The 24,806-nt window shown below is 59.3% G+C and overlaps 1 protein-coding gene across 1 annotated transcript in view; it reads left to right on the top strand.

The window, feature by feature from the left end:
• The window catches only part of RGMA (repulsive guidance molecule BMP co-receptor a), a 47,626-nt gene extending 25,461 nt beyond the window's left edge, over positions 1 to 22,165 (top strand). Inside the window, exons 3-4 of the mRNA XM_040493753.1 lie at positions 11,006 to 11,520; positions 19,711 to 22,165. Of these exons, the coding sequence (XP_040349687.1) occupies positions 11,006 to 11,520; positions 19,711 to 20,433 (1,238 nt within the window). The 3' untranslated portion in view covers positions 20,434 to 22,165. The remainder of the gene's footprint in view (positions 1 to 11,005; positions 11,521 to 19,710) is intronic.
• The last annotated feature ends 2,641 nt before the right edge of the window (positions 22,166 to 24,806 follow it).

The raw sequence follows: 24,806 nt of genomic DNA, 5'->3' as shown, positions 1-24,806 counted from the left end.
GCCCTGGCAGAGTGTGACAAGTGTGACAAGGGGCAGTGCCTCCTGCCTCAGCTCAGTAGGTGGCATTCGGCCACCTCTTCCCACACTGGACAGTGAGTTAACCCCCAGCTCCCTGGCCTCCCCACCTCCCCTTCCTAGAGCAGTCGAGACTCTCTGAGAACCTCCCTCTTGCCTGGTTCTTTATCCTGTAGGCCAGTTCCCGGACAACGGGGTTTCCGGACAAGTCCCAGCTCCTTTGAGGGACTCACAGGCTAGGCCGGTTCCCCCCAAACCACCTTGGGCTGCATAGGGAGGAATGCTTTTTTTAGGAAGGATGATCACTTCTGACTTCGTGCAGGTTAAGTGAGGTGAATTCTGCTGTAGCTGACAAAATCTTCAGTCTGTCACCAGGCTGTGTTCCTGTAGGAATCTGATGTCAAACACCTGGCACCAGGAGCGCTTCCTGCAGGAGTGACACGAACAGGCAGCGTTAGACATCTCTGTCTTTAAAAAAACAAAGTAAAACATTTATTTATGTTTGGGAGAGCGCCTGTGGGGGAGGGGCAGAGAGAGGGAGACAGAGGAACCAAAGCTGACTCGGACTCACAAACTTCCTGAGTGGAAGTCGGACACTCGATTGACCCACCGAGCCACCCAGCTGCCCAGCTTTAGGCATCTCTTAACTCAGGAAGACTCCAGAATACCGCGCAGGCCAGAGTTTGCCACATGTTGGCGCTAGATCTGATCGCGTCCCCCTCCTTGATTCCCCCAAGTGGGTGGGGAGTGGCCAACTGTCCCCATGCTGAGTGCAGGCAGGCTGGCGCTCCTGGTTTGGTGCTGCCCTCCCCTCCTCCTTCAGGACCCCCTGTCACAGCTTGATGACAAGAGAGGGGAGCCCCAGGGCCTCTGCTGTCCAGGATGGATGTGAGACAGGCCGTGGGGACAGGAACAGGAGGTCTCGGGCTTCAGTGCTGACCTTGGCACAGAGGTTGATCAGTGACTGCTCATTCTGTGCTCTGCCTGCTTCTACCCGGACTAAAGCCACCACCTCCTAAAATAGTATCGTGATCACGCCATGCACTTCCTGGAAATTATCGCGGGGCTCCCTACCATCAACTGCATCTAGTCTGAAATCCTTAGGCTGGTAGGTCAGGGTCCAGTCAGGACAACAAAACCGCATGGGGTATTTCCACGGAGGGACCTTCATGTAGGGGATTGTTGGGCGTTTGTGGGAGCACCGGAAGGGCCACCGGGGACCACAGAGGGACACACACATTGTAGGAAGCGGCTTCGCTTGGGAGGCAAAAGGAAGAGAGAAGCTGGGGGCCAGGTCTTTAGAGGAGGGTACTTTGAAAGCACAGTGATGGAAACAGCCTGGGGACAGCGCCCCCTTGTGGTGGAGTCTAACAGAGCTGGGGGACCAGAGGAAAGGGGTTTGAAGTCCCTCCCGTCCTCCCCCCCACCTCCCCACAGTGGAGGAAAGCACTTTGGAGCTGAGCGACATTGGCTACCAGCATGCAAGCAGCGTGTCCCCTCCAGCCAACCTCAGCCGTTTCGGAGGCCCCTGTGCTTCCGCATCTCTGTCTCGCCTCAGCTGGCAAATCCCACCGGCCCTCCGAGACCTGGCTGAACTGCCCCTGGTCCCCTCTCGTGCCTCCACCCTTACATCTTCCTTGTGACTCAGTATTCAGATGCAACGTGTTGGCTCCGCATTCCAGAAGTTTGCTAGCCGCCTCCACCTGAGCAGAGAAACCACCTGAGGCTTGTTGCAGGAACAGCGTGAAGCCCAGGGTAGGGTCTAGAACTTCCAGCAAGTAAATGACTCCAGGCAGGCAGGTGCCATGCCAGCCACCGAGTGGGACAGAACCAACTTGACCGTGGGGCGTGTGTTCAAAACGAGCCTTACCCCTTTAAGAGGAGGCAGGTTTCCCCCTTTCCCGGCTCACCCCGCCCCTCCTCCTGCACAGCAACTGAAACCTGATCTAATCCCTTTGCACGCGGGTAATTTATTGGTCTGTTGGGCTTTTCTTGGTGGCAAATTGCATTGTCTTTATTCCTGGGTTCGGGCCGCGGAGCGGCTCGCCGCATTCCTGAGACTCGCTTCTCAGGGCGATCCTTCACACCCCCTCGGTGCACAGTGAAATAAGTTTTATTGGGCTTCTTTGTTATGCAAACAGGGCGGTAATAATCAGGCTATTCTTCTGAAAGATTGGGCTTGATTAACAGTTCAAAGGAGGTCTCTGAAAGCAGCTAATGCCGCACTGGTGCATAAATATTTCCCTCCCGCCCGGGTAAGTGCAGCAGAGACTCCGAGCTCCCAGCCCCCGTCTGTTTCCGAGAGGCACTGGGCCGCTAGTTAAAGGAAAGGAATTCAGTCGCGCAGGCTGTGAGGCTGTGATTTCTCTCGCTGGCACATCTCCGTGCACAAAGGAGGAGGTCTGGAGCCGACCTCCCCAACAAGTGAGATGTTACATATGTGGGGTGTCGGGGCACGTGGAAGCCGCCAGCCTCCCCCGCAGACCTAGCAGAGCACTGGGTTGGGGGCTTTAAAAAGGCATCCAGTTGAGCGCCTGGGTGGCTCAGTCAGTTAAGCATCTGACTTCGACCCACGTCATGATCTCAGGGTTTGTAGGCTCGAGCCCCGCATGGAGCGCTCCGTGCTGACAGCTTGGGGCCTGGAGCCTGCTTCGGATTCTGTGTCTCCTGTGTCTGCCCGTCCCCTGCTCGCTCAGTCACTGTCTGTCTCTTTCAAAAGGGAGTAAACTTAAAAAATAAATAAATAAAAAGGCATAAAAATCTCCCAAGATGTTTTGAGAGTAGGGTGTGGAAAATGAGGGACCCCTACTCGCGGGGTCTGCGGGCAGGAGGGGGACACCTCAGTTGGGCACCTCCATGGATGACACAGACTGTTCAGTGAGGCCCACAGCTGCCAGGGGACACCCAGGGGAGCTGAGGGGCCATCTGCAAAATTTGCAGGGTGGTACACATTTGAGGCTTTTCTGTGTGGCTCTAGAGGAGAGCTGAGGCCCCTCGGCCATCCCTGGAGGCAGATGCGGGTCCACAGCTGGAGCTGTCTAGCACAGGAGGGGCCAGCCCTGCCCTGGCAGATCTCTGGTGGTGGCGGGGGCCGGATGCCCACCGGGGAGGGATGTTACAGGGAGGGAGATTCCATGCTTCTGCCGCGGAAGCTGCCTGGAGGTGGAAACCAGTGACCAGTGACGCTTGGTAGCCTCAGGCCCCGGGCTGTAAAACTCCGTGGGGCACCTTGAGAAGCCAACATAGTTTGGTCACCAAGTGTTGAGTAGATAAAGTGATCTTGATTAAATAGGTTGCACAAAGAGGCAAGGGATTCCAGCCCCAACTGCAGTTGGAAGCAGATGGGTCTGATGCTTGCCGGGGTGGCCGTCTGAGACCCAAGGGGCCACCCACCCTCTAGGCTTTGCCTGCTCCCCACCCTTAAAGCCAACACGCCCACCTCAGGGGCACTGGAGGGAGGAGTTCAGGGGCTTCCTGTCACGAGTCCCAGCCAGCCACTGTCTTCACCTCTGCATTCCCCTCGGTTTGTCCTCCGCTAGCTCATCCTGAAGTTCTCAGTCTCCCGAGGCCTGGGTCAGACCCAGACAACGCAGATTGTGCTTCTAAGGAGCATAAAGTTCTTCTGTGCGGCACCTTTGCATTTCCCTGGGGGTCTGAGGTGGAGCCCCGGGTCCCAGAGGAGCCTTGCCCGAGGACTAGAGTGGCTAAGATAGAAATGAAATTCAGGAGAAATTCTTACTTCCCATCAGGTTCTTCCTCCCCGGGCTCTGTGCATACTGGCTGTCTTGGGTCCACCCAGGGGTAGCCAGAAGGGCCCGCTCTGCCGCCTGCAGGAACCAGGCAGGGCGGGGGCAGCCGGGGCCTTCTCGTCACCCCAAAAGCGGCAAGCGGTGGCTCTCCCTGCAGAGCTGGCCTCCCCTCCTGCCTGTGTGAGTTGCAAACACACTTTCCTCTCCTTGCTTCCTTCCTTGGATGTTCAGAGCAGAAACAAGTCCAAGGTTTCCTGCCTGGAACGAAGTCTCTTGCTTTTTTCTTTCCTTTTTTTTTTTTTTAAGATGCGGTACATAAAAATCAGTCCCTCTGTGGTTTCTTTGGCAGGTGACACTGTGGCTACAAGCTTTTCCTTTTGATGCTGGGCCAGATTACATCCAGGTCCCTGACCTGGGGTGGCCTTCAGCCCGTGATTTAGTGGAGTGGATACGGGCGGCAGGATGACTCCAGCGAGGGGTCATGGGCCCCTCAGCTCGCCACCCGTGGGGACCGTCCAGCTCTGGCATGCCTAAAGCCCTTCTGTGACCCCCAGGAAATGACAGCTCATGCATGACCACTTGAGGCAGACAGGCCCAGGAGAGTTGGGTTACCGCCTGGAGAGAAGGCAGAGGGGCACGGGAGCCCCCGACTCTGGTCCCGGGCAGTCACTGACCCCCCAACCCTGAGCTATAGCTCCTCCATCTATGGTGGGAGGTACTTGGACTTGCCCTTAAACTCTCAGGAAGGTGTGAAAGGCTGGCTCAGAGTCCCCCAAGGGTTTGGGGCAGCCGAGGAAACCCAGCAATTGGCAGGGGGATCATTTTGCATGAGGACTTGCTCCTGGTATCTCCATGCAGGCCTTTCTGCAGGGAAGGCTTGCCATCCACTTGGAGGGTGGTCACTGCCCTGGGAACAGACAGGTAGCGATGACTGTGTGTCAGGAACTGGGCGTGGTCAAAGAAAACACATCTTGCTTTTGGGGATTTCAGGACCTGGATCATTCTTGGCTGGTGTCCCAAGAAAGGTATGGCAAACGCACTTTGAAAAGCATAGAAGGAGGGGCGCCTGGGTGGTTGGGTCGTTTAAGCATCCAACTTTGGCTCAGGTCATGATCTCACAGTTTGTAGGTTCAAGCCCCGCATCCAGCTTTGTGCTGACAGCTCAGAGCCTGGAGCCTGCTTCAGATTCTGTGTCTCCCTCTCTCTCTGCCCCTTGCCTATTCACATACTCTCTCTCTCTCTCTCAGGTAAATAAACATTAAAAAAATTTTTAAGAAAGAAAGAAAGGCATAGAAAGAGCCCCAAAGCCTGTGGCGGTGTGAGCCACATGTATGTGCGTCTATCAAACGAGGATAAAATTCCTGCCCGTTGATTCAGAATAGCAGTGAGGGCCTGGCCTTCAAGCAATTTGTAGTCTGCACAGGTTCAGGAAGTCCGGGCGTTATTACCATTATTTCTTTCTTGGAGGTGAGGCTCCGCCTGTGTGTCCACCCCTAGCTGTACCCACGGGTGCACCGCCCCTGCGCGCTCAATCCCCCGAAGGGCAGAACCTCCTCTTTATTGTCTTTGTGGCCTCACAGCAAATGGGCTCAGCCTGGTGTGTGTGTGTGTGTGTGTGTGCGCGCGCGCGCGCGCACAGGTACAGAAGGTGAAAGAGGAGGGGGAAGCGGCTGGGGGGCTCTGTCAGAGCACCTGGGAGGAGGGGGCTATTTAATGCCTCTAGGACTCAGTTTGCCTGTCTGTGGAATGGGGATTAACAGATCGTCCTAGGGCTGTCATAGGTGAATGGAGGTACGTGGGCAATGCGTTGTACCTAGTAAGTGCTCAGTACACATTAGCTGTTAGGGAGACGTTAGCCTCCCCCACAAATTCTCATTTAACCAAAGTTAACACAAAGCTGCCTTCCACCGAGCTTCCTTCCAGTGTTCTCAGGGTTTGCTGCCGTCAGCTCCTCTGGTCCCTGAAGTGTATACTGATTGAGGCACTGATGCATGTCGGCAGCACAGAGAGCAGCACCGTGTGGCCCGTAGCCACACAGCCACGGAGCTGCACAACTGCACGACTCGACCACGATCATCTGCCCCCAGGGCACATCCCCTGAAGCCCTCCCCACCACTACTGCCTCCCAAAGCGAGGGCCTCCGTTTCCAACTCGGCAGTGCCCAGTGACACAAAATCTGTCACAGGCAGCTTGTTGACACTGACTTGGCCCCGGTCTGGTCTCTGGATGGCGAAATTGCCAGGGCCTTCGTTCTTCTGTGTCTCACAGAACCCGAGGTCTGTGCGTTTGTTCATTAACAAGAGTAAAGGCGAACTTGTAGAAATTGTGCTTCGGGACCCAAAGTTTCTGATTGCGCCATCTCCCAGGAAATGGGTGGAAGAGGGATTGTGGGCGCCTTGGCAACAAGGGGGGAAGGGACTGTGGCAGGAGGAAGGGCCACACGTGGAGACTGGGTCACAGAGGGTGGCAGGACAGAGGGACGCCAGCAGGAGATGAGGGCTCGGTTCGTCTCTTCCTCCTGGATGCCCTCTCTGCCTTCAAGGGCCAGGAGAGTCGTCCCAGCCTGGGTCACCCCTGCGACCACAAGTCCTTGCGAGGAGAAGGGACAATGGAATAGGTGAAGTGGAACCCACCTGATTTTTTGGCCCCTGGCCACGCGAACGTCTCCAGTGATCCTGGCTTCTGCAGGGGGGATGGGGGAGGGCCCAGGAAGGGGAGGAGAGACGGGGGTCAAGGCTTGCAGTTCTGGAGGCTGCAAGTCGGGGTGCCAGCGTGGTCGGGTTCTGGTGAGAGCTCTCTTCCTGGCTTGCAGACGGCCGCCTTCTTGCCGTGTCCTCACGTGACAGTGTGTGCCTGTGCCCCCGTGTCTCTTCCTAGAAGGACCCTAATCCCATCATGGGGGCTGCACCTCACGACCTCATCTGACCCTAATCATCCCCCGGAGGCCCGTCACCCCCCATCCAAGTGCCGTCACACTGGGGTTGAGGCTTCAGCGAAGGAATTTGGGGCAAACACATTCAGTCCACAGCACCCTCGCTGGTGAAAGGTGGTGAGCAAGGTGGCGGTGAAGCTATCCTGGGTGCCCCCCTTGGGAAGTGTGGTGACCAGGGAGGGGTAGAGGGAGGGATGCTCCAGCGCCCTTCCTGTCCCTTTCCTGTCCCCACCTGTGACTTCTAACCTCTTACCTCACAGTGGGGCGGAGGCGGTGCTTATCTCCCTCTGGGACCTTTGTCAGGGCCACTGGGTCCCAGGCAGATTCCGTGCACCCTGTTTAACCCTCAGCAGCTCTCTAAGGCGGTTGCTACCCCCGATTCACAGATGAGGACACAGAGGTAGAGCCGATTTCCCACAACTACTGGCAGGGGACAGAGCGGGACTTTGAACCAGACACTCTCCCTCCAGTGCCCACTGCCCACCACCCCATCTGGCCATTGTCACCCTCACACCTTTGCATTTCCGTCCTAGTCCCGGGTGATAGCATCGGGAACATTCTGCAGATGGCTGAGAATTGGGATGGGCAGCACTTAGCGGGAGGGAGGGGTTGGAGGAGTCCCAGGTCACCTCTGTGTGGACCCTGCCTCAGATGGAAGGCCTAGCTCCTGGGTGCAAGGGCAGCCCAAGAATGACCTCAGGGTCGCCCCCTACAGGTGGTGGGCGGAGCTGGCTCTTCAGAGGCAGAGGCAGGGTGGCCCTGTTCCCCTGCGGCTCTGGGAGGGGGAGGGGAGCAGGTGAAGGAGCCCCTCGGAGTTTGAACTGAGAGGTGAAAGGCCTGGTCTCCGAGGGCTGGGGGCCTGGGGTCGTCCCGGGCTGCTTAGGGTTTGCTCCTTTTGGGAGAGCTGTCTCTTCTCTTTGCCCCCCTCTGCAGCCCCCTCCCACCCGAAGGAAATGCCCCATTCACACACTCCAGACTGGCTGGTCTCCAGCGGGGTTCCAGCTTGGCCCTTCTGTGACCGTTTGAAAATAAAATGGCCCAACTCTAAAGAAGTGTGGCCTGCGGACCAGCAGCACGGGCCTCCCTTGGGCCCCTGACAGACACATCGGGCCCACGGAGGCCCTGCTGCCCCAGCCCAGGCCGTTGGGGTGCAAGGCATCATCCCAGGAACGCTGCTCTGAACAGAGTAGTAAGGGCCACATCTGTGGTGACCCCAGAACATGCAAGGGACCCCCTTTCGGGGCACCTCGGTAGGACTTCAGGCATGAACTCCAGACACACTGGAGAGCTCTGCAGCCGGGACCCTGCTCGGAGCCATTTTCAAGGCTGTGAAGATACCAGACTCTCATCACCCCTGGGAGGGGGGGTCCCCCATTTGTGGGGTTAGAGCCACCAGTGGCAGTCAGGAGTGAGACACCTTGCCTATCCCACATTGTGTGTGGGCTGGTCCTGCCCTAGGCCCCATTCCTGACCCCTGCCTTCCAGCCCCTCCCCAGCCTGTGGGCTGTACCCTGAGCTGTGGCCTCTGGGAACTGGGGCAAGGCCACGGAGAGCCTGCGGACCACGGGTCTGCCAGGTGGTGGGGTCCTCCGGGAGAGGCTGAGGGTCGCTTTGCGGCAAAGCGTGCCCCTGACCCACTCGGCGACTGGGGAGGGGGGGCAGTCGTGAACGTGGTAACTATGTGATGACTTTTGGAACTGCCCACTGTGTGGGCTCTTAGGCCCAACAGGCCAGATTCAAGTCGGGCTTCAGCTTCTTCAGGGAGGCCTCGGGCCAGAGAAGCAGCCATGCTGAGCCTGGCTTTGGCCTCGGGGCTGCCGGGAGGGCTGGCTGGAGTGAGGCCCTGGCCTGAGACTGAGTAGCTGTGACTTCACCCTCTGCCGTCCCGGGTCAGCTTCGGCGGGAGCTGAGGCCGGTGCAAGTCGTGCTCGGGCCGCAGTGGTCTGGTTATAAAGGGGCTAGGGGTCTCCTCTCTCCGCTTTGGGCACGGTGAGGGACGGAGGGGCACCCACACCCGGCTGCAGGCCGGGCTCCCGAGGCTGGTGGGCGAGCGGTGGGCGTAGCCCAGGCGACTGCCACTCAGCAGCGGCCTGTGCCCCATTCAGACAGTTGTCTTTGATGCCGTGTCTCCAGGATTCTGAGAAAGCAGCATCTCGGGTCAGCACACCCGGAATGGGTGAGGCTGCCTGAGCGGGCGCTGCGGAGCCCTCCCCCTCCTTCCCCCCCTCCCCTCCACCACGAGGGGCTCCTCTACCTTCCCCCACGTAGGCCACGTTAGCATTTGGGGTAGGTCGGGTCTTGGGTGTCTTCGTAGGTTGGCGAAATACGAAGACAGCAGGAGCGCCTGGGTGGCTCAGTCAGTTAAGCCTCTGACTTCGGCTCAGGTCATGATCTCCTTGTTCCTGAGTTCAAGCCCCACGTTGGGCTCTGTGCTGACAGCTCGGAGCCTGGAGCCCGCTTCGGTTTCTGTGTCTCCCTCTCTCTCTGCCCCTCCCCCACTGGTACTCTGTCTCTCTCTCTCTCAAAAGTACTAAACATTAAGAAAAAACTTGGAAAAAAAAGAAATATGAAGACAGCATGGCTGGAGACTCTTCCAGCTGCCTTTCAAAGGACACCTACCCCCAGGAGCAGGTTTCTGTGGGAGGGAGACCATGCAGGGTGGGGGGTGGGGGGTGGGGTGGCTGTCTCACCCACAGCTTTTCCCGTGTTCCCCAGGTGCCCTGTTGTTAGCCAAGTCTGCTTAAGTCAGCACACTTCTTCAACTTGAAAGCTATTAAAATGGAAAATCCGCGGCTCTTCTATTCTGTTGGTTTTATCTGTCCTCATCCACGTTGAAGTAAATATGTGACTTCTCAAAAGAAAAAAACGCCCACCCAGATTCCACCTGAAATAACCGAATTGGCCGGCAGTGTGACAAACACAGGAGAAGTTAGGGGAGGGGCCTGAATTTCGGGACAAGCGCTGGCTGCTCGTACCCAGGTGTGTGACCTGGCCAGGTCAGCCTCAGCTCCAGGCAGGTGCCTATGGAGGTGGCAGATCTCCCAGAGATGGGCCATCCAGGTGCCCACGCACAGGGCAGCTGTTCGGGTGCCTCCCCCGCGTATTTCTGTCCCAGGTTTTATTTGCAACTTGATTTTGTAGGTCAGAAGCCAGCACCAGAGAAGCAAACAGTCTTCCAAGGGTTCATGAGCCAGGCTAGTGGCCTGGGCAGGACTGGCTGAAGCAACAGCCCCGTTCTCCTGCTGATCGTTCCAGCCCTGGGCTGCAGCTGCCCCCGGCCCCCCCCCCCCCCTCTGCTGGTCCGCCAGCCCCTTTCACTGCTAGAGGCTGCGTAGAATGTTCTCTCCTGCTGCTGGGCTGCATGCCTGGCAACTGAAGTCACTACAGACTGTGCAAAAGAATCTGGGAGGCCGGGAAAGGGCAGGTTCTACGTGTCAGGTACAAGACGCAGGTGTGTCAAAGCCCCAGTTTTTCAGGCACGGTCTTTTGTAGCTGATTATCACTAAGGTCTCAAAGCTCGTCAGTGACTTTCTTAAAAACACAACTTAAGGCAGATCCAAGGTTATTACTGTCGGTTGCTTCCCAGCGTCCCCTCCCGAGCAGGATAAAAGAGGGATGGAAATGTGGCGACCAACAGGGAAGCTACTCTTGCTTTGCAGACAGGGTGACGGTAACCGGGTCTTCTGTGACCAAAGCTCACCGTCAACTAGCCAACATTCATGGAGCTTCTGATCTATGTCAGTGCCGTCCTTAGTGCCGTAACACTCTGAGCCGCCTCATAAGGTACATGCTACCATCATCCCGTTTTTTACAGAAGTATAATGAGGCACAGAGACGTCCAGTGATTTGTCCGAGGTCACACAGTAGCAGAGGCCAGGCCACATACTGAATAGTGGGCTTAATTCCCAGCCCAATTTCTGTTGTTTTTGCCAAAATGCTTGCGGATCTCTGTGAAAGCATCAGCAGATGTCCAAGGCGGCAGGGTGGCTTTGTGAGCTCGCAAAGTCTTGCTGCCCAGAAACACTGACCACTCCTCTTTACAGGCCGGGGGCAGACCGGCCCTGGTGGCAGGCTGGTCTGCACGCCTGGCCACTTAGGGTCATTCTAGGCGGAAGGCTGGGAAGGGCAGGTTGCGCGCTGCACTGCCACCTGCGGGGACTCTTTGCCTTCTGCGTGCAAACGTGCGGCGCAGGTGGCGCCCCCTGGGAAGGGATGTCCTTGTGCGTGTGCCTGCGGCGCTGGCCCCCAGGGGTGAGGGGGCGGAGCTCGCCCAGGGATCTTGACGGCGTGTCCCTTCCTTTCCCCACAGCCACGTCCCCGTGCAAGATCCTCAAGTGCAACTCTGAGTTCTGGAGCGCCACGGCGGGCAGCCACTCCCCCACCTCGGACGACGCCCCCGAGTTCTGCGCGGCGCTGCGCACCTACGCCCTGTGCACGCGGCGCACGGCCCGCACCTGCCGGGGCGACCTGGCCTACCACTCGGCCGTCCATGGCATAGAGGACCTCATGAGCCAGTACAACTGCTCCAAGGATGGCCCCACGTCGCAGCCGCGCCTGCGCACCCTCCCGCCGCCGGGCGACAGCCAGGAGCGCTCCGACAGCCCCGAGATCTGCCACTACGAGAAGAGCTTCCACAAGCATGCGGCGGCCCCCAACTACACGCACTGCGGCCTCTTCGGGGACCCGCACCTCAGGACTTTCACTGACCGCTTCCAGACCTGCAAGGTGCAGGGCGCCTGGCCGCTCATCGACAACAATTACCTGAACGTACAGGTCACCAACACGCCCGTGCTGCCCGGCTCGGCCGCCACCGCCACCAGCAAGGTAAGCTGAGGCTGAGGCGTAGGCGTCCCTGCTGTGACCAGGGCCCAGACCAGACACCTCCTGCACCCTCCCAGTGTTCTTATTTTCAGTAAATGGGCTGATGACTTAGGAATGTCCAGAGAATCTTTGTCCTGAGATAAACCAACCAGGAACCCCCTCTTCATGCTGCCTGGAGTCTGGTATTTCTCAAACTGCCGGATACTGCCCACCAGGGGCTTGTGACATCAGTCTTCTGGGGTCAGGAACCAGCATACAAATGTCACCTTTTTTTTTTTTTTTTTAATTGGGCAGGGTAGAACAAGATGGCATAACCCAACACCGATAGAAAAGGCAGGTTGTGAATGCATTGTACGTGGTAAGGGGACACGTTTCAGGAAGCTCAGTATGTGTGCACGCATGTATGCATGTCAGTGCAAATGCTGGGTCCGGCTGTTAACGTGGATTTCTTACTGGGGTTATTGTCCACAACTTTTATTTATTTGTTTATTTTTGAGAGAGAGAGACAGAGCATGAACAGGGGAGGGGCAGAGAGAGAGGGAGACACAGAATCCGAAGCAGGCCCCGGGCTCCGAGCTGTCAGCACAGAGCCCGACGCGGGGCTCGAACCCACGAAGCATGAGATCATGACCTGAGCCGAAGCAGGTGGCGCCCCCATCCACTCTGCCACTTGTCCACAAATTTTAGAAACACTCGCCAGGGTACTCGGTTTCGGACTTTTCGGATATTCCTTTCTTGCCCCCAGACCGTATGGTGGTAGAATCCCAGTATTAAAACCCAATGAAAGAGGAGCCTCTCTACAGGTATGTTTCCATCATCACTCTCAAGGAGGGTGAACTCCTGTCCGCCCTGGACAAGTGTCCCCGACCAGCCCCTGGAGGTGACGGTCCTGCCCGGGGCGTCTCACGTGGCTGCACTGTTGCAGCGTGAACAGATTTTAGAAGATGGTGGTTCTGGCCCCACCCCCACCCCCTCCAGGCCTGTGTGACACCAGATCTCTGGGTTGGGTCAGGCACGTGTTCTTTTTTTAAAGCCCCCAGTGTTGGCTCGTGGAGCAGGTGAGGGACCCCGGGTTGGGGGCCAGGGCTATAGGACGCTGATGGGGTCAGCAGGGCTGTGGGGTACCGTCCTGCCCTCTCTTTGCCCCACGCCTATATGGAGAGGCCGCAGCTCCAGAGCAGAGAGGGCGGTGGGGTCTGGGAACAGCGGGAGGTGGAACAGGTGAGGACAGAGAAGCAGCTCACAGAGCACCCCAGGGGCCACCCACACAGCTTTCCTCTCCTCCCTCGGGCCAGCCCCCAAATGGGATGCGCCTCTCCACCCAGAGTGCAGTCGGCTGGGAACAGCGAGCTAGCGTTGACCTGGGCTGGATGGCTCTAGAAGTCGGCCACATTCTCGTTGCCATGAGAGGCGTTTCCGAACCATCTGGAGCCCCAGAGGCCGCTGAGAGCCGGTCGTCTTCTGACCCAAGGAGGCCTCAGTATCTGGGTGGCAAGATTCAAGTCCTGCTCACAGGGCCACAGCCAGAAGCAGCCACGAGTGTGGCCTGTGGCCCAGGCCTTTGGACATCCCCATCCTCCACAGACCCTCCCTCCCCTCCCCACTTCCAAGAGAGTCTCCCGTGGCCTCCTCCTGAGACTGGGCCAGGGGGCGCAGCCTCAAGGCCAGGAGGCTGGTGGGCTCTGGGAGCCCAGGGGGTGGGGATACGTGTGCCTCCTCAGGGCCTGGCCCACCGCAGCCCCCAGGGCTTTCCGGGTTGGCAGTGAGTCTGTTTTCCTAGGAAGAGCACGGTGCAAGGCGGCACGTTGGGCAATGCCAGGCTGGTCCACAAGGGCGTTTCTGTTCCTTCCTGTCCCTCCACGCCCAAGAGGAGGACAGTGAGGTGACCTGGCAGCCAGGAATATTCCCGCCATCTCCCCCTGCTCCGGTGGCCCTTGCTGCCCCGGGCCCATCTGCAGAGGCGGCAACAAGTGGGTCTTTGCCCCGTGGCTGCCCTAGCAGGGTCCTGGCACCAGGCCGTGAAGCCTAGTGGGCGGCAGGGTTGTGGCCAGCGCCCTCTCCACCCCATCCGCCCTCTCAGCCCTCCATGGACAGCAGGGCCCACGTCAAGGACCCAGCCGCCTTCCCTGCGGCCCCTGCACCTACCCACCTCCCTCCTTCCCTAGAGCCAAGATAAATGAACGCCAGGAGCCTGAGGCTGCAGCTTCTAAATCCAGCAGCAAACATCCCGCGGGAGGGGACCTCGCCTCCCTGTCCCGTCCTGGCAGGGCCACACAGGGGAGTCTGAGGGTGTGAGAGCGACGCGGGCCTTGGAAGCCCTGCCCCTCCTAACCCAGGGCGGTGTGAGCACCAAATGTGATAACAGAGCCAAGCACAGACCTGGGAAGAATTGTGGGAGGAATCGTGGGCCTCTGCTCCCCACTGCCCCGTGGGGGTGGGGGAGGGGGGCGTGACAGGCTGGAGCGAGAGCCTTTGGGCCACTTCCCGTTGGGTCGTACAGGCTGGGGTGACGTGCCTGGGCTTAGAACCCCTGGATGCCACCCCCCGTTCTTCACTGGCACACGCTGGGACCCCGAGCCTAGCGATGCTGTTCCCAGACCAAGTGGGTCAGTCGCCCATTCGTTCTTGTGTGCTATCTATTCAGACGCCCGCCGTGTTCCAGATTCCCCCTGGGCCCTGTGGCCCGGAGAGGTGCCCGGACAGGGATGGGAGCACCTCTCGCCCTGTCCGGGCATGGAAGTTCTAGAAAGTAGGGAGCTCTGCAGCAGAGCTCGACTGACCCAGCCCCCTTCTGCTGTGACCTAGGGTCACCTCGGTCATCCGGCAGGCTGAGAGCCCAGGCACCTTCTGTTACGCCCTCATCAGCCAGGAGGCAGCAGGAGGCCTGGCCGGACACCCGGCCGTGAGGGGCTCAGTCTGTCTCAGGCCTCGGGGCAGACAGGGTGCCCGGCTGAGAAACATCGGTGGCCGGTTTCCAGCGCCCTGGGCCTGCCCGCGCCTGTTTTTTGAGGTCTCCACCACGCAGGTGTGTTGGTTTTGTTCATTCATTGATTCGGCAAACGTCGACGAAACACCCCTTTCGCGGCGGCCTCGGTGCTAGGTGCCTCCTCCCCTCCTGGCACCTCCCAGGCCGAGGATGGAGAACAAAGCCGGCCGAGGGCTGCCTGAGGTGGGTGCAGGACGCCGAGGCCCTTGGGTGCCCCCGGCTCTGCCCAGAGCACTGGGCGGGGCCTCCTCCACGTCCTTCTGCAGAGCCTGGCATGGAGGGACGGGAGGGCAGCCTGGAGCCTCGGGGGAGGCAGCGGAAGCCAAGAGGCTGTTATCTCTGAGGGGCCTTCGTGCCTCCCCACGAGAGCCTTCTGCCTGTCTCTTCTGCCCACTGGAACCCGCTGTTCTCGGCCCGCCCCTCGCCCAGAGGGCCTTGGCTCGTTTCCTGTGATACAGGCATCATCCAGCCCGGCCCCGTGTTCTCGTAGGTGATCAAGATGTAGGGTTTTCCAGCCCAAGCCGACATTTTAGCCAGCTTCCCGCCCCCACTTCCCCCGGCTTCCTTCTGTACCCAGCCCCCAGCTTCACTGTGCTGGTAGCATCCCATTGCACAGATGTGAAAACTGAGGCTCAGGGAGGAGAGGAACTGGGGTCTCTGCTCTGCCCTCCCCCTCCCCTCTAGAACTTACCATGTGTCCCACTGCCTCACTCATCTATTTGATGTGTCACCCCTAGAGTGTGAGCTCCTTGAGGACAAGGGTCTTGGACTATTCAGCCCCCTCATGTGGATACAGCTCCCAGTGCCAGGCCTGGGGTGGGGTGGGGGGGGGGGGGGGCAGGGGGGGCTCAGACCCCTCTGGGCAGGGGGGGCAGCAAAGACAGGCGTGGCAGCCGCACCCGTGGCCAGGCTGGCAGCGAGCCGCCCGGCTTTCGACAGGCCCCTTCATGCTGTTGCTTGTGGTTGAGTCCCTGGCACTGGTACCAAGAAGAGTCTAGCAGCCTGTCAGCCTTCCAGGAGTCTGTCTCCACGAGAGATGACGGTTAGAGGGAAACCAGCCTTTCCTGTTCCAGGAGGCTGATGGCACTTGGAAAGCAGCAGCACCCCCCCCCCCCCCCCCCCCCCCCCCCCCCAGCACACCCGGCAGGGACACCAGAGCCCCTCGTCCCTCACCCCCTTCCCCATGGCAGGACCACCCACTGTCCAGACCACCCTGGCTGCACCTCCCGGCCCCCCACAGGCAGCCTCCACATCAGGGCGGGAGCCGCGGGATGGAGAGAAGGAAGCAGCAGGAGGTAGAGGCAGGAGGTGGAACTGTGAGGTCGCCATTTTGGTAGGCCGGCGAGGGCAGATGGCAGTGGCCGAGGCCCCCCCCCCGGGGCTCAGAGAGTAGGGCTCAAAGCAGGATGGAGAAGCCATGGCCACCTTTGACATCCCACAGCAAACCAGAAGTGCGCTGCTTCCCGGGACCAGGCGGTGGCCTCAGAGGGAGGGGTGGGGGACTGGGGGCCAGTGCCCGATGGGCTGTGCACAGCCGGGCCTCTGGTGCGGCGCTCCACGGACTCTGGCCGGGTCCCCAGCCTCCAGCCTGGGAGCACCAGCCCCTCCTCGTGTCCCGTGTGGACAGCAGAATGTGCCCCCCTCCGTCCTGACCGTTCCCCGGGCCCCACAGGCACAGCACCGAGGGCCCCAAGACTGCCGGGGACCCGCGAGAAAGCTTTCATTTGTTTTAAAGTTGGAAGGAGAAAATCAGCATAAGCCAACCGAGACTGTCTTGGCCTGGATCCCAATGCAGTCACAAAATGTAGTTTTAGTATTTTGGAGGGAGGAAGGGGCCCACAAAGGCCCAAGAGCCTGGAGCCCCCAAAAGTCCAACTGTCCATCTCTCCTCACCTTTCTGAGTACTGGGGTGACAAGGAGGAGTTTCTCTCTGAAGGCCCAGGCCCTCCTGCTCTCCCAGCCTGGTCACCCCTATGCTTTACAGTGTGGGGGCGCCCACAGAGCAGCGATGAGACCGCCCTGGACACCTCCAGCTGGGCCCTGGCTACCGTGTTGGTTTGCCCGGCCTAGAACTTTCTGTGGCCCCTGGGCCACCCCGTCCAGTCCTTAGTCTGTTCCCCTAGCTCTGCTCCTGAGGCCCCAGGCTGATGGCTCTCTGCCGCGTCCCCCTCAGCCTCCTGTCTGTGCCCCAGGGCCACGCCCGCACCCCCAGAATTGCAGCCGCACCGTCTGGCCTGGGGCCGGCTCCAGACCCCACCCTCAGCCCTGGCCTTTCCCGCCCCTCAGCCTGAGCTGAGGTCCTTCACAGCTGTCCTGCCTCCCCCTGCCGGTAGGACCTGCTTGCGGTTTCTAACGTGCCTGGGCCTCGCCCTTGTCCTACACCCACTGTTTGACCAGAAACTCCCGTAGCGCTTCACAGCGTCACCCACCCTCTACCCCGAGGGCCCCCCTAGGCAGTCACCCGCTGCCACGTCGACCAGGGTGCCAGGCACAGAATTCAGCCACAGCCAGGGCGTCTGTGTTGTCAGCAGCGGCCTGCCTCTTACCAGGGCCCCCTGGACCCGCAGCCCCTCTGAGGTGTGTTACTCCCTCAGCTGGCGAGGAGGGGGGCAGCTCCTGAGGGGCAGGCGGTTGGGGCTTGGTGGCTGGGGAGGGGAGAAGGGAGGGACAAGTTCTAGGAATAGTGGCCAAGGGTAGGGCAGGGATTAGGCATGGGGGTAAGCAGGGAGCCCCAAAAGGCCTTGGGTGCCATCTTGCCCCATGACCCCACCTGCCTCCCTGGGTTTGGTCTGGAGTCCGGGTTCCAGCTGCCCTTGGCTCAGGGGGCAGTGGCTTTAGAGGCACCCGGAGCCACCAGTGGTTAAGAGCTGGCACCTGGGAACAGGAATGAAGGAGGGGTGGTGGTTGCTTCTCCCAGATTTGACTCATGTCTCCAGCCCATGCCGTCTTCCCGGTTGGGACCATGCAGGAAGGAGCAGGGAAGGGAGCACCTCACCCAGGACAACGCGGGGAAAGCACTCACTCCCTCCTCCGTTTGTCTCTCCTCCTTCTCCCAGGCCTCCCACTCCGCGGGCTTGTGGCTGAAAAGAGCCCAGGGGCTGGAAACCAAGAGACTAAGCCCACCTCTGCCTTTTGCTGCCTGTGTGAGCCATTGTACCTCTCTGAGCCTGAATTTCCTGCACCGTAAATGGGAGGTCCTGTCCTTGTCCCTGGCAGTGACACACAGGGCTAGAAGCAATACACACAGGGCCCGGCACGGCAGATGCAGCCAGCGGCAGTGCCCATGTCTGTGGTTCCCAGGAGGACAGTTACTGGTGGAGCCACACAGCCACCCAGCCGCTTGCTTCTCCCCCAGCAGCTGCCCCTCACCCCCCAGCTGCAGGCACCAGCAGAAATGGGCCTTCCTCCTCCGGCCCTGGCCAGGGCTGCATGCTCAGCATGGAACCCCACCCCCGTCTTCCTTCCTCCACTTCCTCTTCCTCCTGCTCACCTCCAAGGCCCAGCTAGGTGGCCCTCGGGGCAGCCCTGCCACAGTAGCCTCTGCTGGCCTCTGCCTGCTCATTCTTTCTCGGTTATGTTCAGCCAGTGGCTCACAGTCCTCTCGAAGGAATTTGGCTGCAGGTCCGCCGGCGGCTTGAAAGATTGTGCTAGATGATTGTGGACCGTATCCGTTTCCTACGGCCGCTGTAACAAATACCACAAACTCAGCGTTTCAAACAAGCAGAGATTTATCTCTCATAGCTCTGGAGGCGAGAAACCTGAAATGAGTCTTTCAGGACTAACACGAGGGTGTTAGGAGGGCCAGTCCTTCTAGAGGCTCCCAGGAGAATCTGTTCAGTGCCTCTTCCAGCCCCTGGTGGCTGCCGGCACCCCTGGGCTGTGGTCCCATCCCTCCCGTCTCCACCTCCGTGGAGAGAGCCCTCGCCTTTTCTGTGGTCAGATCTCCCCCTGCCTCCCTCTTAGGAGGATATGTGTGATTATATTTAGGGCCCACCCAGATAATCCAGGATGACCTCTCCATCTCGGTATCCTTAACATAATCACATCTGCAAAGTCCCTTTTGCATGTAAGGTAACATTCACAGTTGCGGGGATTAGGGCCTGATATCCTGGGGGTCATTACTCAGCCTACCATAGTAGATAATGAACTTTTATTTTTAATTAGCTATGCTTTGCTTTTTATGGTTCATCTCTCTATGTAGTAAATGATCTGGTGTCCTATTTAGGGGAGTGATCTAAAGTTTCCCTTCTAAGTCAGTTGTTTTGTTTTGTTTTGTTTTGTTTTACAGTAAAACAAGTGTGGTTTTTTTTTACTTCGTTTTTAATTTTAATTTTTTTAACGTTTATTTTTGAAAGAGAGGGACAGAGTATGAGTCAGGGGTCGGGGGGCAGAGAGAGAGGGAGACACAGAATCCGAAGCAGGCTCCAGGCTCCGAGCTGTCAGCACAGAGCCTGACGCGGGGCTCGAACTCACAAACTGTAAGATCATGACCTGGGCCGAAGTCGGATGCTTAACCGACTGAGCCACCCAGGCACCCCAAAGTTTTTCATTTTTATTCCAGTATAGTTAACATACAGTGTTACATTAGTTTCAGCTGTACAATGTAGTGATTCAAGAATTCTATAATCAGTGCTCATCATGATAAGCGTATTCTTTTTAATTTTTTTAAAAAATGTTTTAAGTTTATTTATTTTGAGAGAGAGAGAGAGAGAGAGAGAGAATCCCAAGCAGGCACCACACCATCAGCACAGAGCCCAACGTGGGGCTTGAACCCACCAACCATGAGACTGTGACCTGAGCCAAAACCAAGAGTTGCGCGTTTAACCGACTAAGCCACCCAAATGCCCTATTAAGTGTCCTCTTAATCCCCATCGCCTATTTCCCCCATCCCCCCACCCACCTCCCCTCTAGTAACCATCAGTTTGTTCTCTAGTAAGACTCTGTTTCTTGGTTTCCCTCTCTCCTTTTGTCCCCCCTTTGTCTCACAGTAAAACTAGTTGTTTTAAGGAAAAGTACTAAGTGCATAATAAGGCAGGTGGCACCGAAAGGTGACCAAAATGGGCAGTCGGGGCATCTTGGGGGCTCCTCCTGTCCCCAGCATCGCCAGCATGGGGCTGGGCCTTCCCCTCTGACCCCCCCCGCCGTCACCATCTCAGCACCGCCTAACGCCCTCTCTCCACCCCTTTCCTGCCCCCCCTCCCCCCCAGCTCACCATCATCTTCAAGAACTTCCAGGAGTGCGTGGACCAGAAGGTGTACCAGGCTGAGATGGACGAGCTCCCGGCCGCCTTCGCCGACGGCTCCAAGAACGGTGGGGACAAGCACGGAGCCAACAGCCTGAAGATCACGGAGAAGGTGTCGGGCCAGCACGTGGAGATCCAGGCCAAGTACATCGGCACCACCATCGTGGTCCGCCAGGTGGGCCGATACCTGACTTTCGCCGTCCGCATGCCGGAGGAGGTGGTCAACGCCGTGGAGGACCGGGACAGCCAGGGCCTCTACCTCTGCCTGCGCGGCTGCCCCCTCAACCAGCAGATCGACTTCCAGGCCTTCCGCGCCAACGCCGAGGGCCCCGGCACCCGCAGGCCGGCCGCCGCCAGCCCCGCGCCCGCGGCCCCCGACACCTTCCCGTACGAGACGGCCGTGGCCAAGTGCAAGGAGAAGCTGCCCGTGGAGGACCTCTACTACCAGGCCTGCGTCTTCGACCTGCTCACCACGGGCGACGTGAACTTCACGCTGGCCGCCTACTACGCCCTGGAGGACGTCAAGATGCTGCACTCCAACAAAGACAGGCTTCACCTGTACGAGAGGACTCGGGAGCCGCCGGGCCGGGCCGCCGCGGTGGGGCTGCCCCCCGCCCCCCGGCCGCTCCTGGGTAGCCTCCTGCTCCTCACGCTGCTCCCCGCCGTCCTGGAGGCTGTCGCCGCGTAGGGCAGAGAGGCGGGCGCTGCCTGTCCCTGAGCCGGGGGGGTGGGGGTGGGGGGAGCGGCTGCAGGGAGACCGGGGCTGTCGGGGGAAGGGAGGGAGGGCATCCTCCCCGGGGTGGGGGGGGTCAGGAGCCGAGGCGGCCGCTGGCCAGTGGACTGTGGAGGGTTACCTCACAGCTGCCCTGGGCCGTCTGCCGGCAAGGGCTGGGGCAGGGGGGCGGCCTCCCCCCCCACTCTGCCCCCAACGCGTCATTGTCGGCGGGGAGGCCGCGAGAGGTTGTGGTGACCGGTGCTGTGATGTTTGTGACAATAGAGCTGTGTGAGAGGGGGAGCCGCTCCCCTCCACCGCCCCGCAGTGTGAATGTGCAAAACAGAGCCCCTCGGGCCGAAGCCCCCCACCCCGCCCCGCCAGAGACACTGGGATCGATCAGAGTCGAGCTCCTCCGCCCCCTCCACCCCGCAATGCACTGAAACAGGCCCAGCTGACTGCTGCCCACGCCCGCCACACGCACGCACACACACACACACACACGAGCACACTCGCGCACACTAAGCTGAGGGGCTGAGGCATCTGAGAGGCTGGACCCCCTCCCCAGGCAGGGCCTCCTTTCCCCCTGGGCCTTAGGACGACCCCCGGGAATCGTGACCCTTTGACTGAGAGGTTGTGCCCACCTGGTGCCTTCCTGCCCGCCCATGGCCTCCCTGTGAGCCGAGGAGACCGTGTGCAGTGTGGCCACTCTGCCCCTGCTTTGGTTCCCAGGCCCCCTGCCTGACAGCCTGCAGCTGACGCCACTCGTGGGCTCAGGTGCCCTCCTCTGGTTCCTTCCCTCCCCGTCCCCCATTCTCCACCGTGCTTAGGAGGTCTCGTCCTCATTTCTAAATGTCTAAACAGAACTCTCCCCGCCCCCACCTCGATTTCTGTTCCCTTCTCTCCAGCAGGTGGCAAGAGCCTCCTGGGTGGGGGAGCGTGGGCTGCAGGGCGTGGGCAGGAGGCGCAGTGGACGGGGCCAGCTGGCCTGCCCTGATTCTCTTCGTCCTCCTCACCTGCTCCCCCGGAGCCCTGCTCCCCGCCCGTCCACCCAGGTCTGCGTGCTGGGGAGAGGAGCGGGGTCTGCCGGTCAGGGTCAGACGCTCCCTGCCCCGAGCGTCCCTGGACGGTCTCGTCCCTCTAGTCCCCTCCCTTAAGCCCATGGCCGCACAAACCAGGAGAGGCTTGCCTCCGAGAGCCCCGGCGCCCACCTCCTGTCAGCCCAGGCCGCCGATCCGAGGAGCCCCGAACCGGTCCCGCCTCTGCTGCTGTTCCGGAGAACCCAGGGACCGACACCGGGCTGGGCTCCACGCCCGAGGGTGCGGTGCCCGCGGCGGGCGGTTCCCGCAGCCCCGCACTGTCCGGCCCCTCTGCTGTTCCCCAGGGACCTCTCATACACTGGCCCGGGAGGCTCCCCGCCTCCTCCCCAAGAGGTCCCCTCTCTCTGCCCAACCCCGGGCAGGGCAGGCGGGTGGGAGGCACGGCCCCGGCCCGCCCTGCTGGTCTTTAGATGGTCCCTATGTCGGAAGTAAAAAGTGAAGCACTTTATTTTGGTTGTGTTTGATCGCGTTCTGCTTGGAAGTGGGGACCCCTCACTGCGTCCTTGTGTCTGCGACCTGTGTAGAGTGTCACCGCATGTACATATTGTAAATTATTTATTAACGGCTAAATGCAAGTAAAGTTTGGGTTTTTTTTGTTTTGTTATTTCCTTTTGGACTGCGTGTTGGAGTTTGCTTTCTGAATAGACTGGATCCTTTGCAGGGGTGGAGAGTGGGGCACCCTGCTGGGCGTCCCCTCACCGTGCGGACATTTGGGTGGGGCTTAGTGCGTATGTGCGCATGCGCTTACGCGGCAGTCGTGCATGCTTGTGAAGGGCAGAGTAGTTTAACACAGGCCCCCTACTTCTCTAAAATTACTTTTTCTTCTTACGGGGCATGAGGCGTCCAAGTTTTCTTGCCCTGGTAAGGTTGGAACAGTGTTGGAGACAGATGGCCACGTGGCAGAGGAACATGAAGGGGGTGGGGGGCGCGAGGTTGGGTGGGCTGGCCTCAGATCCAGGGTGACGCCCTCTCGGCCGCCACCCTCCCTGCAGGTCCCCTACTCCCATAGCCCAGATACACAGTGATGGCTCCACAGAGGGGACCGAGGCTTGCTTGGGGGACCAGGTTCACCGCTAGCTGTCATCACATTTCATCTCTTAAAACTACCCAATGAATCCGGAACAAATTCATGTCCATTTTACGGACAAAGAAACAGAGACTCCAGAGAAATGGATCGACTTGCCTAGGGTCCTTAGCGAGGGCAGGGCCACGACGTATACACCTAGGTCCGTTTTGCGCTGTGTCTGCTCTTAACGCCAAGTATGAGGCACTTTAGCAGCACTGTTAAGCTAGGCCACATCCTGGGCTCTCCATTTTCCTGGCCCTGTGACCTTGAGCAAGTCACTTCACCTCTCTGAGCCTTTGTTTCCGCCTCTGTGAAGTGGGGAGTATCTATCACACAGGGTTAATTCCTCTCAAAGTACGTGGGGGCGTCCAGTGGGGGCGTCCAGTGCTGGTATCGCTGTCTCCCCAGAGCAGGAGGGGTCGCGTGAGGCACTGAATGGGAGGAGAGTGGGGAGGGCCACACAGGCCCTTGGAACCTTGGGAGAGAAGCAAACCGAAAAGCTAGTAGGGAAGGAATCCACTGAATGAGCATGTAACCCGTCCAAACGGGAGAGGAAGGTCAAAGGCAGGAAGGGAAAACTTTCTAGAACCCAGCTCTCACACAGGCTCCCAGAAGGAACACGGGACTCCTGGGCTTTGGGAGGAAGAACCGGACTAACAAGACCAAACGTACCTATGCATCTGGCCCCGTTGCCCGAACTGTCAGCACCCACAGGCCTCTCTGTCAGTAGCAGCCGGGAGGGAACGACACGGGGCCAACAGAGCCCCTGGCACTGGGCCGACGCAGAAGAACCGATTACTGAGAAGCCAGGGCGCACAAGATTGAAAATAAAAAATCCCGTTCGCCATCAGATGAAAATGCGACGGCCCTTGCCAGAAAGTATTCTTGGTTTGGAATCTGTACAGGCCCCTAAATTTAACCAGCTGGAATTCTTTCCCAGTGCCATGCTGGTAGTTGCCCATGAACATGGAAATTTGCATTTCATCATGAATATGGAACACAGTCTTCAGCTAAAAGACGCCCAAGAAGAGGCTTCGTCTTGCACCGCGGGCCGGGTTCGGAGCGCGGCGTCTTCTGTGGCCGTGGGTCGGAGGCCAGCCGGCCTGGAGGGAAATGCGTTGGCGGATGGAGGTGCGATACCTCGCTGCGTCCCGGCGTTCCGACGTGTGGCAGAAACTCGGAGACGTTGGGCGGCGGACTAGAATTTGTAAGGAGAGAAGGAAGGGGAGAAAGGAAGGGGGGAAGCAAATGAAAGGAGGGTCCTGTATAACGAAGGGGGCGGGTTCTGGGATGAAGAGAGTTCCCGGGACCCTTGGGCAGGGCAGCAGTGGAGCCAGGCACGAGTGGGGCTCGTCAGAGCGATGCCGGCCAGCGGCGTGGAGCAGGAGGCGGCCCTCGGGCTTGGGCTGCGGGCCCACTTGGCGTCCAAACTGGCTCTGCCTGTCGCTAGCTGTGTGGTCTCCCTCGGATTTTTGGAGCCTCAGATTCCTTATTTGTAAAACAGAATTAGGAGTACCTGCCTCCCAAGGTCATTATCGAAATCCAACGAGCTAATGCTCATAAATTGCCTCGCACCTGGGCCCTAGCGCAGCCCAGAGAGGCTGCCAGAAATGGAGGTCCTCTCCCATTGCGGGGGCAGGTGCTCCTTTATCCATTTGACAGTTCTTAAAACTTTGTAAGTTTTATTTTGAGAGAGGGAGAGTACCAGTGAGGGAGGGGCAGAGAGAGAGGATCCCAAGCAGGCTCCACGCTATCAGCACAGAGCCCGACTCGGGCCTCAAACTCACGGGACTGGGAGATCATGACCTGAGCAGAAACCAAGAGTCGGACGCTTAACTGACTGAGCGACCCAGGCGCCCCTTCACTGGATAATTCTTTCATGATCGCCGGCACTGAGGGCATTCGGCAGAGGCCACACGTTGTCACTGGGGAGACCAGTCACTACACAGCACAGGGACACGGTCGAATGTCCCGCGCTGACCATCACCACAAAGGAAAGGGAAGCAGGTTCATCTGCAAGAGGCCCACCCGGGTTGCAGGCAGGCGGGGAGGAGCCTCCATCTGGGGTGGGGGTGGGGCACCTTTTTCCAGATCACCTGGGTGGATTTGGGGAATGAGCCCGGCCAAGATCCGGGGAGAGCCTTCTGTGCAGAGAGGTCAGGGAGCGCAAGGAGCCTGGCCCG

Source organism: Herpailurus yagouaroundi, unplaced genomic scaffold (assembly GCF_014898765.1).
Source record: "Herpailurus yagouaroundi ecotype Mexico unplaced genomic scaffold, PumYag 185, whole genome shotgun sequence".
Classification (NCBI taxonomy): Eukaryota; Metazoa; Chordata; class Mammalia; order Carnivora; family Felidae; genus Herpailurus; species Herpailurus yagouaroundi.
Note: the sequence above shows the minus strand (reverse complement) of the source record. Positions and strands in the feature narration are given on the sequence as shown.